The 19,220-nt window shown below is 41.4% G+C and overlaps 1 protein-coding gene across 3 annotated transcripts in view; it reads right to left on the reverse strand.

Annotated features, from left to right (window-relative positions):
• Window positions 1–19,220, reverse strand: part of PLXNA2 (plexin A2) — a 321,485-nt gene that overhangs the window by 83,303 nt on the left and 218,962 nt on the right. For all 3 annotated transcript variants that reach the window (XM_074222562.1, XM_074222561.1, XM_074222563.1), the window contains exons 8-10: window positions 18,723–18,819; window positions 12,572–12,686; window positions 136–336 (exon numbers count right to left, since the gene is read on the reverse strand). In XM_074222562.1, coding sequence (XP_074078663.1) covers window positions 136–336; window positions 12,572–12,686; window positions 18,723–18,819 — 413 coding nt within the window. The remainder of the gene's footprint in view (window positions 1–135; window positions 337–12,571; window positions 12,687–18,722; window positions 18,820–19,220) is intronic.

Consider the following 19,220-nt stretch of genomic DNA (forward strand, 5'->3'; position numbering starts at 1 on the left):
AAAAGACTTAAGATCACTCAGGTTTGGGAGACAAATGACCCCTGGGAACGGTAGATGCAGGTTGTGACCTAGGGGTTGCTGGACTAATAGAAGCCCCAGTGCTAGGTACAATCCACTCTCAGGCGCCTTTCTTACTGAGCTGTTCTGGCATTGGACACTGGAGCTGTTGAAGCGAAGGGCAGGGACACGGTAGATGATTCCCTGGATATTGAGGACACACTCGTAGCCCCGCTGGCCAGACTGTGGTTGAGGCAGATTTCGGGCTTTCAGGGTGATTGGCTTCACCTCCCCCACTGGAATCAGGATCTCCTCTGTAGGTACCAGCTGGGGGCAGTCCTGGAGGGAGAACACAGAGGGAGTCAATCTCTTCCATTTGAATCATCCTACATGGTTGGGGACCCCAAGACTCAGTTCAGTTTTCAAAAGAGCAGAGGGTCAGGGAGTCATTCATGCATCAATGTTTCATGTGTTTAAATGATCCCTTTTTAGAGGATTACTACATTTTGCTGTCCTTGCTTCTTTCTAGTAGGTCACTCAAGAAAGAATGGGCATGTTGAAGAAAGAATATTGGAACTGAGCTCTAATTCTGATTGTAAATTTGATCCATGTGAAATCTTGGGCAGGTCATATAGCAAGGTGGGGGGGGGGGAGAAGAGAGAGAGGTGGCATAGTCGTGATAGTTAAAACCAGGCCTAGAAGCTAGAAAGAGGGAATAGTTAAACCAGAAAGCTATGCTGATCATTTATGGACAAATAAGAATATCTTAGGATAAGATATATACATATATATATATATATATATATATATATATGAATTTTTATGCTAAAAGAGGAAAGAGATCCACCTGTGATTTTATTGGAATAGGGCAGTAGTTCTCAAATTATCTGGTCTCAGACTCTCTTTACACTCATGGGGGACCCAAAGAGCTTTTGTTCATGTGGGTTTTATCTATTGAAACTTGTCATATTAGAAATTAAGACATCTTTGTATAACCATATAGGAAAATCATTTTCAAAAATAGCTTTGGGGGTGGCTAGGTGGCACAGTGGATAGAGCACCGGCCCTGGAGTCAGGAGTACCTGAGTTCAAATCTGGCTTCAGATACTTAATAATTATCTAGCTGTGTGGCCTTGGGCAAGCCACTTAACCCCATTGCCTTGCAAAAACTTAAAAAAAATAGTTTTGACCTGGAAGGTTCTCTGGTCCAAGGATCACATAAGACACTACCTCTCCAATGTAGGTTAGGCTCTGAGAATTGCCTAGAGGATTTGCATTAACCTCAAGTAGAAATGGAGTCATTTGAGCCATACCTAAAGATCTCTGTGGGCCACCATGTTGACTTAGAAAACTACATGTTAATATTATCGATGTACTGTATTTTTATTTATTTTGTTAAATATTTTCCAATTATATTTTAATCTGGTTCTGGCCAAATAGCAGTGTTATGAGACTCATGTAGGCTGTGAAATATTTGACACCTCTGGCCTAGTAGACTGAGAAATAAATGTCTTGCCAAGGTTACATAACCAGTATATGTTAGAGGCCATGTACTTTTTTTCTTTTTAAAAATGTATTATTTTTCTAATTACATGCAAAGATGGTTTTCAACATTCATTTTTGGTAGGATTTTGAGTTCCACATTTTTCTCCCTCCCTTCTCTCCCCACCTCCCTTTGACAGTGAGTAATCTGATAGAGGTTATTCAAGTATAACTATATCAAACATTTTTCCACATTAGTCATGTTGTGAAAGAAGAATCAAAACAAAAGAAAAAAAACTATGATGGGGAAAACAATAAAACTTAAAAATGAAAAATAGTATGGTTTGGTCTGTTTCAGACTCCACAATCTATTTGTGGATGGCATTTTTCATCACATGTCCTTAAGAATTATCTCTGATCATTGTACTGCTGAGAAGAACTAAGCCCATCATAGCTTTTTATCACACTATGTAGCTGTTAATGTGTACAATGTTCTCCTGGTTCTAATGCATCAAGATCAGCTCTACTCTGCCAGGCTGTCTCTGTGCTGATGAAACTTTGCTAAAGTCACTATCTGAATCTGAGGAGCATAGATTTATTTTGTTTTCTAGGCAATGGTTAAGTGACTTGCCCAAGGTTACACAGCAAGGTAATTATTAAGTATCTGAGGTTGAATTTGAACTCGGGTCATCCTGACTCCAGGATAGGTACACCACCTAGCTGCCCCAGGATCACAGATTTAGAGGTGATTTTATCTAGCCCAACCCAACTCCCAGTGACTTGTCTGGAGTCATAGAGGTAACCAACACCAGGGTCAGGTTGGAACTCAGGGCTTTAGACTCCAAATCCAAATCACTTCACTGCTCCATCTGTCTTGAATGAATGAAAAGAGTGATGGATGGGGAAGCAGAAGTCCTGGGTGCTGTCTACTTTCTATCCATCTGTGTGACTGGAAAAATCGATCCAAATCTGGGATTTAGTCCTCCCCAAGACAGAATAAAAGGTAATACGATCTTTAAGAGCTTTCTAGTTTTTGACCCTAAGATGGACCTACCCATCAAAAGAAATAATATTTACCTTGAATGGTCGGACTCTAGAGAAGTATGGAATGAATGACAGGATCTGATGCTAAGTGAAGTGATCAGAACCAAGAGAATATTATTCAGATTAACAACAACATCATTGTGAGCTGATCAACCTTGATGGATACAGATGCTCTCAGCAATTCAGAGAGCTAGCACAACTCCGGGAGACCCGTTAGGGACAATACTATCCCCATTCAGAGGAAGAAAAGCCAAACAAACCAAAAAACCTACAGAATCTTGAATGAACACTACATTCACTTTTTAAAAATTTCTCTTATGCATTTGTTTCCTATATCCTGGTTTTCTTTCTCTTCCCTTAATACTAATTCTCATGCAGAAAATAACTAATCTCTACACATATTAAACACAAATGTGAATGTACAATGTTCACCAGACTGTTTGCCACCAAGAAGAGAGTGGTGGGAAGGGAAGGTGGGAGGAAATTATGTAACTTAAAAATATGTAATATGCATGTGAATGAATGTTGGAAAACTTTCATAATATGTTATTGGAAAAATAAAATATCAATAAAAAAGAAACTATTTACAAAAGGTTTTAGCACAATTCTTAGTATATAGTAAGTGTTTAGTAAATGTTGAGGTAAGGATTAGCAGCAATCATTAAGAGACAGATGTGCCTCTCCTGTCCCCAGAATGTAGAAATGTGGGCCAGAAGAGAATTACTAAGTAGGACAGAAAAGGAACACTTTTGGGGGAATGAGAACTAGGCCCTTTCTAGCTGAAGTACGTTTTATTTCTCAGGTTGTCTTAGGAGAAATTCATACTTTCATGTGACTTATGAGTTAGCAGCAGTTGAGCTCAAATCTCATCTTGGACATACACTTGCTATGAGACCCTGGGCAAGCTTCTCAATACTTAGGCAACATTTTATGAGAGGTATTGATCTGCGCTGTTGGAGGGAGTTTCCTTACTCTGGGATTTCCTGGTAATTGATATGCACAACAGACCAAAAAATAATGATAATAATAATTTACATGTGGGGAGGTAAAAGGAAAAATGAATTCTCTGCACTCCCAGGAGCTTTAATATTGTCATTACAGTTTGTGTATATATGTATATTGTGTGCATGTGTGTTTGTGTGTATGTGTGCATGTTTGAGTATACGTGCATATGTGTGTGTTTATATGTATGTATTTATATTTGTGTGTGTGTGTTAACTATTCACAATTTAAGAAATAACCTGAAGTCATGGATTTTAGCTCCTGAGAGAGAGGATCCTCAAAATCCCTGGGCCCCTCCCCACCATCCTGAGGCTTTCTCTTCTTTTTTCCCATTGCCCCATTCCTGCCAGCTGACCCCCCTCATGCTCCCCTCTGCCAAAGGCATCGTGTTATCACCAGCTTCAGCTTTCCAGCTCCGGCTGAGCCCGGCTTTCCAGGAGGTGGATCGAGCCCTCCCAGCAATGCTCTAAACACTTGCTTGGGCTTTTTATCTCATTTAATTACCAGGCCCTGCGTGAATGCCATGTTGCTTTGGAAAAACAAAAAAGGAATAGAATAAAATGTTATTTTGGGGAGGAGGGGCTGAGGGGAAAGACTGGGAGAGATATTTATTTTTGCTTGTTGGGTTGTTCTACCTTTTTTCAAGATATCTGTAGGTACAGGGAATAAATATCAGCAGAGCCAGGAGACAGACTAGTGATGCTATTTTTTTTACTAGCTAAGTGGCTGTGGGCAAGTCAACTAAGTCATTGATTCTGTTTGCCTCAGTTTACTCAACTATAGAATGAACTGGAGAAGGAAATGACAAACCACTCCTATCTTTGTCAAGAAAACCCCAAATGGGTCATGAAGAGTCAGACATGACTCAATAACAGCAACAACAACAAAAGTCACTTGACTGTCAGTCACAGAATCACAGAGCATGTGGTGATTTGTGTTCATAGAGGGAGTTTTCTTTTTACTTTTCTTAAGAAGAATAAAAGCCAAACACTTCAAAAGCCCTACAATTGCATTTGAGGCCCTAAAGCTTTGAGGTTACAAATAGATGATCCATCTTCCTGGAAGGATCCCCACCATCTGCAAGGGGGCAAGGAATGGCCTCTATGGTTTCAGAACTGAAGGATTCTTCTGCACAAGATAGACAGCCAACATGGTGGAGGAGAAAGAATAGTAGCCATGGGGTCAGCAGTCATGGATTCTGATCACAGCTTTGTCTCCTCATCTGTAAAATGGGTGGGGGCCAGAGGAAGGTTACACTAGTTGCCTCGAAGATTCCTTCTGACTGTCACTGGTTATTCCCTTCCTAGAATTTTAGGTCCTTATTCTTATATCCTGGTTTCTCTGGCTTTCTTCAAGGCTTGCTGACTTGAATAGAGTCCAAATGCATAGTAGGTGCTTAACCCGTGCTTCTCTTGAAAGAGTCACAAGCACATAGTAGATGCTTAACCTATGCTTATTAACTTGATTGAGCCCCAAGAGCATAGTAGGTGCTTCACCCAAGCTGGTCTTGAATGGTTCCCAGGCACACAGTAGGTGTTTAACTCATGCTTGTCTTGAATGAACCCCAAGCATATAGTAGATGCTCAACCTATGCTTATTAACTTGACTGAGCCCCAAGAACATAGTAGGTGCTTCACTCAAGCTTGTCTTGAATGGGCCCCAAGCACATAGTAGGTATTTAACCCATGCTTGTCTTGAATGCTCTCAAGCACATAGTAGATGCTTAACCCATACTTATCTTGAATGGCCCCAAACACATAGTAGGTGCTTAACTCATGCTTGTCTTGAATGGCCCACAGGCACATAGTAGGTGCTTAACCTATGCTGATCGACTTAACTGATCCCCAAGAGCATAGTAGGTATTTAACATCTTGAATGGTCTTGAGCACACAGTAGGTGCTTAACTCATGCTTGTCTTGAATGGCCCACAAGCACAAAGTAGGTGCTTAACCTATGCTTGTTGACTTGACTGGGCCCCAAGCACTCCTCTTTAGAAGGCAGCTAAGTAGCATGGTGGAGAGAGTGCCAGGCCAGGAAGACTTAAGTCTGAAGTCTACTTTCCTAATTGTGTAGCCCTGGACAAGTCACTTAACCTTTGTCTACCTCACTTTCCTCATTTGAAAAATAGGGATAATGACAGAACCTACCTCCCAGGTTTTTGTGACAATCCAATGAGATAACATAGATGAAATGCTTAGCACTCTATTGGCACTTATAAATGCTTATTTCCTTCCCTTCTCTTTACTGAGAATCAAGAGGGTATGGGCTCTTTGACCCCTGTGTAACAAGTCGAGAGTTGTCTCAACAAGGGAAGTTTCAGGGATTCCTGGAAAGAGGGAGGATTCAGCTGAAGTTTAGGAGCGGGATTCTGCTAGGCCTCAGCCTTGTTCTGCTAAAGGTCTGTTAAATATAGGGCTTGCACTTCCCTGTAGAGAATGATTAAAGTCTTAGGAATACTAATAAAAATAACAGTTAACATATATTGAACTTATTGCTTTACAATTATCTCATTTGACCCTTACAAAGGATCTTGGAAGAAGATATAATTGTTATGCCCATTTTAAAGATGAAGAAATTGAGGCAAATAAGGTTAAGTGAATTGTCCAGGGTCATACAGTTAGTAAATGTCTAAGGCTAGATTTGAACTCGGGTCTCTCTGACATTTAGTACAGCGTTCTATCTACTGTACCACCCAGCCTCTATAGCCATTGAGTAGTAGAGACTTAGACTGTATAGTATAAATAGCATTGGATTTAGAGGAGAATGGTCAACTAGGTAATGCAGTGGATAGAGCACCTGCCCTGGAGACAGGAGGACCCGAGTTCAAATCTAGCCTCAGACACTTAATAATTACTGAGCTGTGTGATCTTGGGCAAATCACTTAACTCCATTGCCTTGCAAAAAAGCAAAAATAAAACTAAAAACAGAATCCTTCCTCTTACTTGTAAGACCTCTCTGGATCTCAGTTTCCTCATCTGTAAACTGAAAGGGGTAGAGAAATGACTTCTCAGATCCTCCTTCTAGGTCTATATGCAGAAGCAAGGGAGCACAACTCCTTGCAAGCCGCATGTCTCCTATGATATTCCTGCTTTTTCTGCTTCTGGCCACACACTTACCTATCCATGCATACAAACCACTACCGTCAGATTAGGGACAAGAAAGAAAATAATTACATTGGATGATGCAGAATGCAAAGTATCCCTGGGAATGCCTCCTGTCATGTGGGTTCTTCACAGTCTACTAGAGTTTGGAGACACCTCTCAAGGTCATCTTTTATTTCCAGTCTCCTATCTCCGCCCCACCCCCCACATACACACTTTAAGACAGACTCTTACCTAGCTAGCCCCAAACCTGCCTCCTCCCTCCTCCCTCACTTGTGTTCTCTGTTTCTAATTATAGCAAACATAATGAGGAGATGTGTTGCCATTAAGAATGTCCCAGAGGATTCTAGCGAAGGTGATGACCCCACACATGGAAGCCCAGGAGTCCAGGGAGCAATGGAGCCCAGGGAAAGATGGACTCTGGGGCTCAACTCCATTCAGCTCTGCTTCATCTACTCCCGGAACTGGGGACACTTCAGTGTGTTGAATCGACTTCTATGTGGAAATGGCATTATCTTCACCCACTGGACTTCAAAGGGGGAGTGGAGCTGGCATCCTAGGAAGCTAATCGGATTTATTTAGTTCTATCTCTCCCATGGGACAGGGCGTAAAGAAGATATTTATGTATCTACATCACGCTAGGCCTGGTTTAGCCATGGAGGGAGATGAGCTTTTAAAGTTAAAAGCTGTTTGCACACCCACAACTCTGAAATGATAATGCTATGTCATAGGTTGGACCCTGCTTGAGCAAGGAGAAGCTTCCTTCCAGCATGTCACCTCTAGGACTGATGAGCATGCATCTGGGAGATGGACAGTCCTGCGCACAGCCTTAAAGAAAACCAAAATTCTTTTAAAGAGGCTGGTAGATTTCCTTTTTTCTTTTTCTTTTTTTTTTTGGTGAGGGAAGGGAGGAGTTTGTGTAGGTTAGGAAGTGAAGTAGACCCAGCAGTTGGCCTCAAGTGAGGAAGATTCATCTTCCTGAATTCAAATGTGACCTCAGATACTTACTAGCTGTATGACCCTGGGCAAGCCACCTAACCCATTTGCCTCAGTTTTCTCCTCTGCAAAATTTGCTGGAGAAGGATATGGCAAATCACTCCAGTATCTCTGCCAAGAAAACCCCAAACGGGGTCATGAAAAAATCTGTTATGACTGATTAACATTTGAATCAAAGATTGCAAAAATCTACATATTATTTCAATTGATCTATTTTTAGCCCCATTTTACAGATGAGGAAACTGAGAATTGGAAAGAATTTTGGAAGTTTTGAGGTCAATCTCCTCATTTTATAGTTTGAGGAAGCTGTTGGACAGAGAGTTTCATGGGAGTAGGGCTAGCTTCCTTTATGTACTTTATATGAAAAACTCTCCCATTTACCCTCAGACCCCAGAGCTGAAATCCCAAGCCAATTCCCCTGCCAAGGTCAAGGGAGTTCTGAGAAAGCTCTGGGACCAGATTGGGATGCTTCCTACCTCCCTGGTGTTACTCTCCTATTCTCCCCTTCTCTGATTTCCCATGCTAATTCTGGGGGAATCTTCTTTATAATTTTTTTGTCATAGAAATTGCCTGCAGGCACCAAGAGTAAGATTTGGCCAGGGTCACACAGCCACTCTGTGCTAGAATCAGGTCTCTGAACCCTGGTTTTCCCATCTCCAAGTCCAGTCCTATATCCTTTTTAGCTCCCTACCTCTCATCTTGTATGTAGTAAACATTTAATAAATGCGTGTTGAATTACACTAGATTGTTTGTGTTAGACTGGATAAATAGGTATTAATGAGATTTGGTTCATGACTGACTTCTAAGCCCTCTGATTAGACACACATACATATACATACACACACACACACAAAACACATCAAACACAATGGAACTGAAGTCCCCTAGTGTCAGAAAGGAATTTTCCCAAAGCCACCCACAAGACACGGGGAGGTCCCATTGAAATAGGGGGTGACCCCCATCCCTTGGCCTCTCTGTGTGCATATTCTCCCTTGCTGTACCCCAACTTCTCTAGGGTGCTTCGCCCAAACAGAAGAGCTCTGGCAGAGAGCAACAGGCCCTAGGAGCTGTGATTTACAGTGATAGGGAGTGTGATGAGCCCTTGCCTAGAGTTAAGGCAGTGCTTTTTAGGAAGTGGCTCCTGACAACCTCTGTGACAACCTGTGGCAAAGTTAGGAGATGGACTTTTTGTTTCTCTCATTCCCCTTAGGAGAGGAAATCCCTGGAGAAGGGCCTAGCGAGTAAATATTAGCTGGAGTGAAACCCCTTCACAAGCTTAAAGGAAATGGGGGAAAGGCAGAAGGTGAGTGGGCAGCAGGACTATAAGCCCCCCAAAGGCCAGAGTAGGGACTTGCTGTGTGGAAGGGGAGGGGAGAGTCAGGAAGCCTCCCCTTCTGTCCCCAGGGCTGTTTCAGGATTCTCTTGTTCCTGGGGAGGGGGGAGTCCCAGAGCTTCTTGGGGTTCCAGCTCTGGGGCCTGTCTGAGGCCAAAGGGAGAGATTTCATGTAAACTGCACAAGGGAGGTCGGGCCTGTTTCCAATTAGCTTCTTTGTGCCCAAGCCCTGCTGGTCTCCACACCCAGGCTGTGAGTTTATTTGTCTGGCTTTGTGTTACACTCATCTCAGCATCTCTCCAGCTGCAGGTCATTTTCAAGTTTGGCCTCAGGTTTCTCCTTTTACTGAGTGGGGGGGGGGCTGCCCAGAAGAAAGAGAAACAGCTGCCCTTTCTTGTCTAGATCAGTTTTTTATTGGCCTCCCCCACCTCTCCTGGGTCCGTCTTTCAAAAGAAACTTAAGACTTTTGTGCTGGTCTCTGGGAGTCAGCCTCCAGGTCTGGCCATGAACTGAACTCACCTGCCTTCCCATTCACCTGGCTCTACCTTACCTGGCCCCTTACCTCATCCACCCTTATCCTTAGATTCCAGGTATCTGGGCCTTCAATATCCATTTTCCTCCCTCTTTCAGGCAACTTGAGTTAATGAGTCTTCCTGGTCTACTGTTTCATTGGGAAACCTCCCTTCCTACTGAAGGGGCAGAAAGCCAGCTCCTGCCTGGGAGTTGATTCATAGAACTGCAGGGAGGGCTGAAAGGAATATTCAGCAATTGCCTAGGATAGAAGCAGGGTCATGGGGAAAGAATGCTGGAATTGGTATCAGAAGATATGGGTTCAAGTCTCAGTTCGACCTCTTACTAATTGTCCTTGGAAAAGTTCAATTATTCCTGTGCCTTGGTTTTTCTCCTCTGTAAATAAGGTGGGGTTGGATAAGCAATCTTGAATCTTGGTCCCAATGCTAACATTTTGTGATTCAACCTGCGTGACCATGAATAAGTCACTTAACTTCTCCAGGACTCAGGTTACTCATCTGTAAAATGAGGAACTTAGAGAGGAGAGCCTCTGAGATTTTTTCCTTCCAGCTCTTGAGCTAGGGTAATAGAGTTATCTATCTCTTGCTGGAACCATATTTGTAGGTGTGTGTGTCTTTCTTAATGTCTCCAGGACTTAGTGCCTACCATATATATTAAGTGCTTAATGAATATTTGTTGACTGATTTGCTGATCCCAAACTAATAATAAAATTCATGGAAGAGATAAGTCCTTTCAATTAATAGATGTGGAAACTGTGGCCCATAGAAGAGAAGTGACTTATTCAAGGTCACTTGGGCATGTAGCAGAGTTGACTAATGCCAGGATTCTTTCCATTGCATTGAGAATAATTTCAGTCTACAGAAATTTCCATGCTATTGTCCATATTCTGAAAGGTTTTATATGAGCTTTGATTGGAGCATAGATTGAGGCCTGGCAGGGTCTTTCAGAGGGGGATTCAAATTGTCTTTTAGTCATTAGAATGACAAGACCATAGATTCAGATCTGGGAAAAATCTTCTAATTCAGTTCTCTCATTTTACAGAGGTTAAGACAGAGACTGAGAAAGTTGATATGACCTGCCCATTCCATGCTAGAGTTAGCTAGTTCAGTGCCACTGTCCATAGCTCCACCTTCTTTTTTTCTTCTCTCTCTCTCTCTCTCTCTCTCTCTCTCACTTATCTAGTTTATTTTATCTTTGTTTCTCCCAATGAAATGTGAGCTCCTTGAAGGCAAGGATTGTTTTCTCTTTTCTTTGTAGGTCCAATACTTAGGGTCCTATCTGTCACATCATAGATGTTTAATAAATTCTTACTGCCTGACTGTGATGACAGCCCATTATCCTTTCTCTCCTAAAATGGTGGCAACCCCATTTACCGGCCTGTAAGTGATGAATGTAAAAATGTAAAATGCTAAGAACTGATCAAGGTCAGAAGCAAAGAAAATGAGGGAATTTGGACTCTGCTCCCCAGGTATTTTGTTCCCCCCGCCCTGAAAGCCACCAACATTTATAATAAATGCCTCCCACATTCTAGCTAAGGCCAAAATACATGCAGGTCACCAGTCTCCCCTATCTATCTCCTACAATCCCTTTAAACATCATCTAAGCAGTCACCAGCAGGGGTCTCGTTCAGGTACAGTGATCTTATCCAAACGAATGGACCTCTCTCCATTCATGTTATTTTTCCTCAAAGACAGAATTAAAGGGACAAAAGCATTTACACATTCACACACATCGGTCTGGATAAGACATCTGTGGTCTTTGAAACTCAAATCCTGCTGTTCTGGAGTGTAAAACACATTAGAGGCAAAAAGGGAAACAGACCCAGCAAGTCATACTATCCCCGGGCTCTCGAAATATGCCCAGCAAGCCAGCTTCAATCAATATTCATTGACCTGAAATATTTATTGGGAAGATAAGCAACTTGGCATTTCACTGTGTTGATAACAAAGGCAGGTCAGGCACCATGGATGGGATGTTTACTAGATAACAAAATGAGACTTTAAGCCATGCCTGGCAGTCTCCCCTGGCTACAATTCATTCTCCCCTTCCCTCCAACAGGCCACCACCTGTGAATGTATTAGAATATTTGTGGTTGTTCATTCATGTCCTACTGACCCCATTTGGAGTTTCCTTGGCAAAGATACTGGGGTGGTTGACCATTTCATTATTCAGTTCATTTTACAGATGATGAAACTGAGTCAATGGGGCAACCCAGCTAGAAAGTATCTGAGATTAGATTTGAACTCAGATCTTTCCAACCTCAGGTCAGTTCTCTATCTTTGCTTTACATATCTGTCTGTATTAGAATAATGTAATATTCTAATGTGTTTGTTAGAATATGTAATATTCTAATGTATTAGAAAAAAAATCACAGTCTTATCAATAGAAGGGCCTGAAAGCCTGAGAAAGAGAAGGGAGGGAGTTTTCTATTGAACTAAGGGTTATGTTTAGCCAGACTTAAAAATGACTTTTCTCTTCAAAGAACACAATGAATGAAGGCCATTCCTTAACATTCCAGTACATGTTATCTGATTGGCTGCCCATGTATATCTTTTCCAAACCTTTGCCTTTGACCCCTTGGATATTTACATAGTTAATGCTCAAAGGAATAAAACTAATGGTCCCAATTGGGAACTGCAACATATTTTTACATTGCAAACACAAATTTTTTCCTCCTTTTGGAGTTTCCTAAATGGACACTGGGACTTGATTCACTTGCATGCTTAAAAGAAAGACATCAGAGATAGACCTAAGGGAGAAAGATGACATAAGAAAACGTACCATATAAAAATAGGCAAGGCTACTCCTGGGGCTAGTTTGAACTGGCTTGTGAAAGTCAGTTGTTAAATTTTCAGAATTGGCATTTACATTTTGGAAAAAGGCAAACTCCAAAGCAGAGCTTGATTTATTATTTTGCTGATTGTCTAGACTTAAGAATGCATTAGATGAAAAGTGAATAATGAACATTAAATTTAAGAGTGTGCATATACATCACTTTCCCCAACCCCTCCAGAGAGCTGGTTGTTAAATGTTTACCAACAACCCCCCCTACAGAAAGCACATGTTTAATTTCTGCCCACCTTACCTCAGAAATATTGATACGGCCTTCTTGGAAGGAACAGGTCGTGGGGTCATGGGTGCAGAGGTTTCGATATTTGCACCAATGGCAGCGGAAGGCACTATTGACACAGGACAGGCACCTTTATGGAGGGAGAAAAGGAAGGAGGGAGAGAGGAGTTTGAGAACTGGGTCATGCTGATCAGTTATATAGAGGCTAGGGTCACATACTTTATTCCCCACCTTTTAAGAGGAAAATAGGGACAACTGATAGCAATGAGAATCATTGTTTCCCCTCCAAAGCTCTTATAATCAGATCCTGTCACTAGAGAGTGAGTAAAGTTAGAGAAAAACAAGGTGATTCATTTATTCACCAACCTAGTCAGGAAGGTAATTTTAATATTGAATAGCTTAGTAGGTTCGGGGGAGAGGAGAGATGAAAGGGTCTTGGAAGTATCTTGGATAGCGAAAAGAACCCTGAGAAGTCAGAAAACCTGCCTCTTCTGCTTATTAGCTATTTAACCAGGCAGCCAGGTGTCAAGATAGATAGACTGGAATTGGAAATAGGTCTCTGCCTATATCAGGCAGTTACTAGCAGTTACTAACAGATAGTGTTAATTTGTATTTTTCTGGGTCAATATTCACCCTTGTTACTCTTTGAGTTTGGGACTATTGCTTAAGGGACTGTTTTGAGAGTTTCTGCCTATAGGCATCCCCCAATAACAACAAAATAACATAGGAGTTGTCTAATGACCCTGGTCAAGTAACTTAACTTCTGTTTGCCTCTGTTTCTTCATCTCTAAAATAGAGATAATGCTGGTACTTCCTCACAGGGCTGCTGATAACAAATGTAAAATGCTACTCTTAAAATACCAAACTAGCTATTATTATGATTTTTCTGAGCCCCAATTTCATTATCTGTAAAATGGAGGCAATAAATTGATCTCACAAGGTTTGTTGTGAGGATCAAATAACATAGTAAGGGTGAAAACATTTTAAAAAGCAATAAAAATGTAATATAAAGTAGAGGATAATACTCTCAAGTTAAATACTTTTATTTTTGAGTATTTTTTTCAAGGCAAACGGGGGTAAGTGACTCACCTAAGGTCACACAGCTAGGTAATCATTAAGTGTCTGAGGTCGGATTTGAACTCAGATCCTCCTGACTCCAGGGCTGGTGCTCTATCCACTGCGCCACCTAGCCGCCCCTAAATACTTTTTGATAATAATTTTTTTTGGAGAGTGATGCTTTTCTCAGAAAGTTGAATGTGGGAAGGAAAGGGTAGTGGGATTAGCAGACCCTCTTGATCTTCCTCCAGAATCTAAGATCTAGCAAGTACAAATAAAATGCTTGTCATGCAGTCCTTGGGACAATATGATCAGAATTAACTCCACATATAGGATTCCTTGACATACAACAGACAAATCTTTGCTGCTCTTTTGGTTTTTTTCTTAGAGATGGCACAAGTTGGTGTGTGTGTGTGTGTGTGTGTGTGTGTGTGTGTGTGTGTGTGTGTGTAGGGGGAGATATTGACCTATTGACAAAATGGAGTTTGTTATAGGAGAATGGAGTAGATTAGATACTTCCTTTAATTGTTTTCCACTTTAAACTGGTTAGGAAAGAATGAGAAACAGAAGCTTTTATCTCACCTTTGTCAGTGATAAGACATTGAGAGACAGTGTAGTGGTGAAGACATCTGGGGGTGTAGACTCTTGGACTTAGAAAGATTTGGGTTGAATACTATCCCAACACCTACTATACCTTGGGCAAATTACTGAATCTCTCTGAGCTTCAGTTTCCATCTATATAAAAGAAGGAGGTTGTAACCAAGGGCTCTAGTTCTGAGTCTATGGTCCTATCCTAGGATTGCCTGAGTGGTTTCAGTCAAATCTCTTTACATCTACAGCTGGGTTTGAGCTTTCTCACCCCCCCCAATAAAAAAAAAAAGATAGAATTTGACTAAGATCCCTTCCCTGTTAAATATAACACTCAGACTCCAAATCCAGAGATGCCAATTTATATTTTTGCTTTTTACTTATAAATTTACCTGAGAAAACCCTATGTTGAGTGAGTATACAGAGATGGAATCAAAAAGAAAAAGGCAGTTGCTGGGAATCAATCCTCTATCTATGTTTATAGTTAGTCTTTATTTAGCATTTTAAGGTTTGCTAAGTGCTTTGCAAATATTTTCTTCTTTTTTCTTCGCAACAATCCTGGGAGGTAGGAAGTATTATTATTTTCATTTTATAGATTAGGAAACTGAGGCACAGAGACTTGCCTTGGGTCACACTGCTAGAAAATATCTGAGGGGGTGGCTAGGTGGCATAGTGGACAGAACACTGGCCCTGGCATCAGGAGGACTTGAGTTCAAATCCAGTCTCAGACACTTATTATTTTTTATTTTTTTAGTTTTAGTTTTTTGCAAGGCAATGGGGTTAAGTGGCTTGCCCAAGGCCACACAGCTAGGTAGTTATTAAGTGTCAGAGTCCAGATTTGAACTCAGGTACTCCTGACTCCAGGGCCGATGCTCTATCCACTGTGCCACCTAGCTGCCCCAGACACTATTTACCTAGATGTGTGGCATTGGGCAAGTCACTTAACCTTATTGCCTTGCAAAAAAGAAAACCTAATGGAAAAAAAAGAAAATGTCTGAGACCTAATTTTAACTTATGCCCTCCTGTTTCCAAGCCTAGCACTCTATTATCCTGCTGGCCTATAAGCAATATACAAATTATATATATATATATATATAGTCAATGAGGCTAAAGGTTCCAGGGCTGGTTCCTGGTCACAGAGATGGGTCTATCATCTAGTGCCACCTTGTGATGTTCATGTTACTGTCAAGAGTCAGGAGCAGGGTGACACTAGTCATATGCCCCTTCATCAGCTGTGATTTTTTTTTTTAGGTTTTTTTTGCAAGGCAATGGGGTTAAGTGGCTTGCTCAAGGCCACACAGCTAGGTAATTATTAAGTGTCTGAGGCTGGATTTGAACTCAGGTCCTCCTGACTCCAGGGTGGATGCTCTATCCACTCACCTAGCTGTCCCCAGCTGTGATATCTTAATGACACTTCTTCAGCTCAGTTTCCCATAATGCCCAAATCTACCTACTTTTTGCCCCTGACCTTCTGCCCCTCTGTCAAGTTCATGGAATACCAGCTGCATGCAAACCCACAACCCAAGTGCTGCCTAAAATTAAAAGGAATAAATAAAAAAAGGAAATATTTAACAAAACAAATAAAAACTATAATTAAACACAGATTGTGTTAATTTGTGTTTTTCTAAGACAATATTCACCCTTGCTTCCATTTGAGTTTGGTACTATTGCTTAAGAGACTGCTCTGAGAGTTTCCACCTATAGCAAACACTCAGGCATCCCCCAACCACAACAAAATAATATAGGAGTCATTTAATGAATACACAAAAACCATTGATTCAATTGCTTTTAAGTCCACTTTTGGATTTGATTTGGCTCTTTGACCAGTGTCTAACATGGACCAGTTTAGTCCCCAAGGACATGGACTCAGCATATTCTCAAATCTAGTAGGATCTTGGTCTTAGGATATCAGGAAGTTTTGTCATGGAATGCAGAAAAGTACTGGAGAGGAGACTGGGGGTTTTCAGTTCTAGAGGACCAATGAGTTCTGAGAAGGGAGGCATAAAAACACTAGGTTTTTAATGTTAAAAAGCCCTAAGTATCATAATTACCTAGCTGTGTGGCCTTGGGCAAGCCACTTAACCCCATTTGCCTTGCAAAAAAACAAAAAAACAAAACAAAAAAAAGCCCTAAGTTTCAGGGAGATTGATTTCATTTTAGAATAAGAAAAACTTCCTAATAGAACAGTAGAAGAATAGAAAGGACTTTCTTGACTTAAGAGTCTGGAGCACCTAGGAATTGCATTCCCTGTCACTGGAGGTGGCCAGAAGTTGGATGATCACTTTTCAGGAATGCTGGAGAGGAGATTCATGGACATTGGGTCTAGAAACCAAATTGCTGATTTTTGAGGTCCCTTCTGTGTGATTTTGAGCAAATCACTTAATCTCTAGACCTTGGGGTTTTTTTAAATCTGTAAAATTCAAGTATTAGACAAAATAATTTCTAAGATTCCTTGGTTCCAAGATATTCCATCATGAATTCTGGGGTGGAAATATCACAGGATCCCAGATTGAGAGAAAGCAGAGACCCCAGAGGACAAATTCTTTCATATTCTAGATGAAGAAACTGTACAGAAAGTAAGTGGTAGGATTTGGATTTGAACACATCTTCTGTAGTTCTAAAGCAAACATTCTTTTTTTTTCCTATAAGAAGAATATTTTGGTAGCAAAATTTCTACTGCCCAAATCTCCTGGTTTCTACTATATCCCCTTGTATACTGTGACAACATCCATATTGCTACGGTAACTTGAGAGAGAGAACAGTGACATCACAAAAGGTTGTCATGGAGATGAGGATGCTATCAGAAAGAATGCATTCTCAAGTTTGGAAGGATGGGTCCAGGGTCTGGTTCTCTGCCCCACTGGAAAGTTGGATAGGTTCTAAGTGGAACAGAGAAGTTCATCAGGATACAAGTACCTTTGCTGGGCTTTGGGAAAGAGAATGAAGAGCTTATAAACTTGTGATTCCCAAGTTTGCAAAAAAACAAGATAGGTGAGGGTGTGGTCATTGGGAAGTCTGACTTTATTTTAGATCTTGCTGAAGACTCTCCTACTCCCTTTCCACCCAGGTCCAAGTTAGCCCTAATTGACTCTTATCTTTTTCCAGGACAAACCTATCTAGAAATGTTTGGGGATTTTTTTTCCCTCATTGGTACTCAACAATCTCGAGCATCTAGGGTGGAATGACTAGAATACTGAGCTTGGAATCAGGAAGACTCATCTTTAGAAGTTCAAATAGGGCCTCAGACATTTACTAGCTGGGTGACCCTGGGAAAATCACTATTTGCCTCTGTTTCCTGATCTGTAAAATGAACCAGAGAAGGAAGTGGCAAACCATTTAGTGTCTTTGTCAAGAAAACCCCAAATGGGGTCACAGAGAGCCATAAAAATGAAATGAGTGAACAGCTCAGTTAGTCTCTGTCCTCTGCCTGTCTAGTGATCTTATTCTGGAAAGGTAAATGCAGATCTGAGTAGGAAAGATAAAAGATCAGACGATTTATTTTGTTTTTTTATTTGAACCCTCTCCTAAGAATCTTTGTCTCTCTTTAGGATACTCCTCAGCCTGCATCCTACAAATATGATATAAATAAGAATCCTGGGTGCTACTCAGACCCCATGATTCCTGGGTCAGGTGTGTGTAACCTCTGGGGTTTGAGGTTACCTGATTGGGTTCAGTGCTTACCTTTCACCCTCCCTGCTGAAAGTCCAGGGTCACTGGCTGCCCCTTCCTATAGCCAAATAGATGCCAAGAATTCCCCTTCTTGGAGCCAAATGCTGTGAGCCTATAAGAGGAGACTTAGAGTCTTTCCCAGAGAAGGCTCATTCAGGAGAAGCTCTGTGCAAAGGTCTATCATTCATGCCTGTCCCTTCTGGCAAGGCCTCTCCCTAAAGACATGTTCCCAGCATTTATGTACAGTTACAGAATCATACAGCTTGGGGGCACCATCAGGTTATGCTAAAGCCCCAGGAGGAGCTTGGCTCAATCAATGAGGCTGCCTTTAGACCATCCTAGGGGCCTTTTCTTTACTTCCTCTCAGGAGGGTTGAAGAAAGGAGGGCATAGAAAGCAACCTTCCCCTTCTCCCCAGCTTCTTCTATTTAACCCGTATTGCCTCAAGCCAGTTTTCCCCACCTTTATGTTTACTTCATGGGTGCTGGTCTTCAAGGTAGTCTTTCCTAACATAGAATCTCTCCCAGCTTAAAACGAATATGGCACCCTTCCTACTTTCCTCTCAATTTGTATACTGTCATCTCCATCTTCAAAAACCCCTTTCCCTTCACCCTCAGTCTCTATAAGTGGGGAATCTTTGCTGTTCTGCCATCAAGACCTAGGATTCCACCAAGGTCTTTGTATAAATTTGTAAATGATCCAGAATGCAATCTTTTACCAAAGACTGCATCTCTGAATTAGGGTACCTTGTGATTTGGAGATCTGTGATTCAAGATAAAGGCTGGGGTAGGAGCTGCTGGGATCTGGGATTGGGGAGAGGATGGAGATGGTGGTTAAGGAATAAATAATGCTTACAGTTGGTGGGCACTGCAATTGTAAAACTTGAACTCAGTGCTGACAAACATCTTCCCTGTCTCCTTGGACCTTAGCTGTAGTTCCAGGCCAAACCAGTCTGGAAGAGAAAGGAGAAGAGAGTGAACAAAAAGAAATTCTGAAGAGAGGTTAGGGGAGAAGCGGACATGGGCTAGGAAGAAACTATAGATTAGATCTATGAGTTTAAATCTGGCCAGTTCTGCACTTGTCAGATAATTTTCATGTCTTTGGTTTTCTTGTGTTTTTTCTTAGACAAACACATGCACACATATGGGTGCAATTCCACTTTTCTTGTAAATAAATACTGCCTAACTTCATACTGCCACCAGCATATGAAGCTGAGAAAAAGACAAAAGAAAAGGGGAGAAAATACTTTAATGATAAACTGTGAAGGGCGAGCAGTGACATTTCAAACTAACCAAAATTAAAACCCTGGCTTCAGAATGATCAGGATTCAAGTGATTTCTTGAGGCCATTAGG

This window comes from Macrotis lagotis, chromosome 2 (assembly GCF_037893015.1).
Source record: "Macrotis lagotis isolate mMagLag1 chromosome 2, bilby.v1.9.chrom.fasta, whole genome shotgun sequence".
NCBI lineage: Eukaryota > Metazoa > Chordata > Mammalia > Peramelemorphia > Peramelidae > Macrotis > Macrotis lagotis.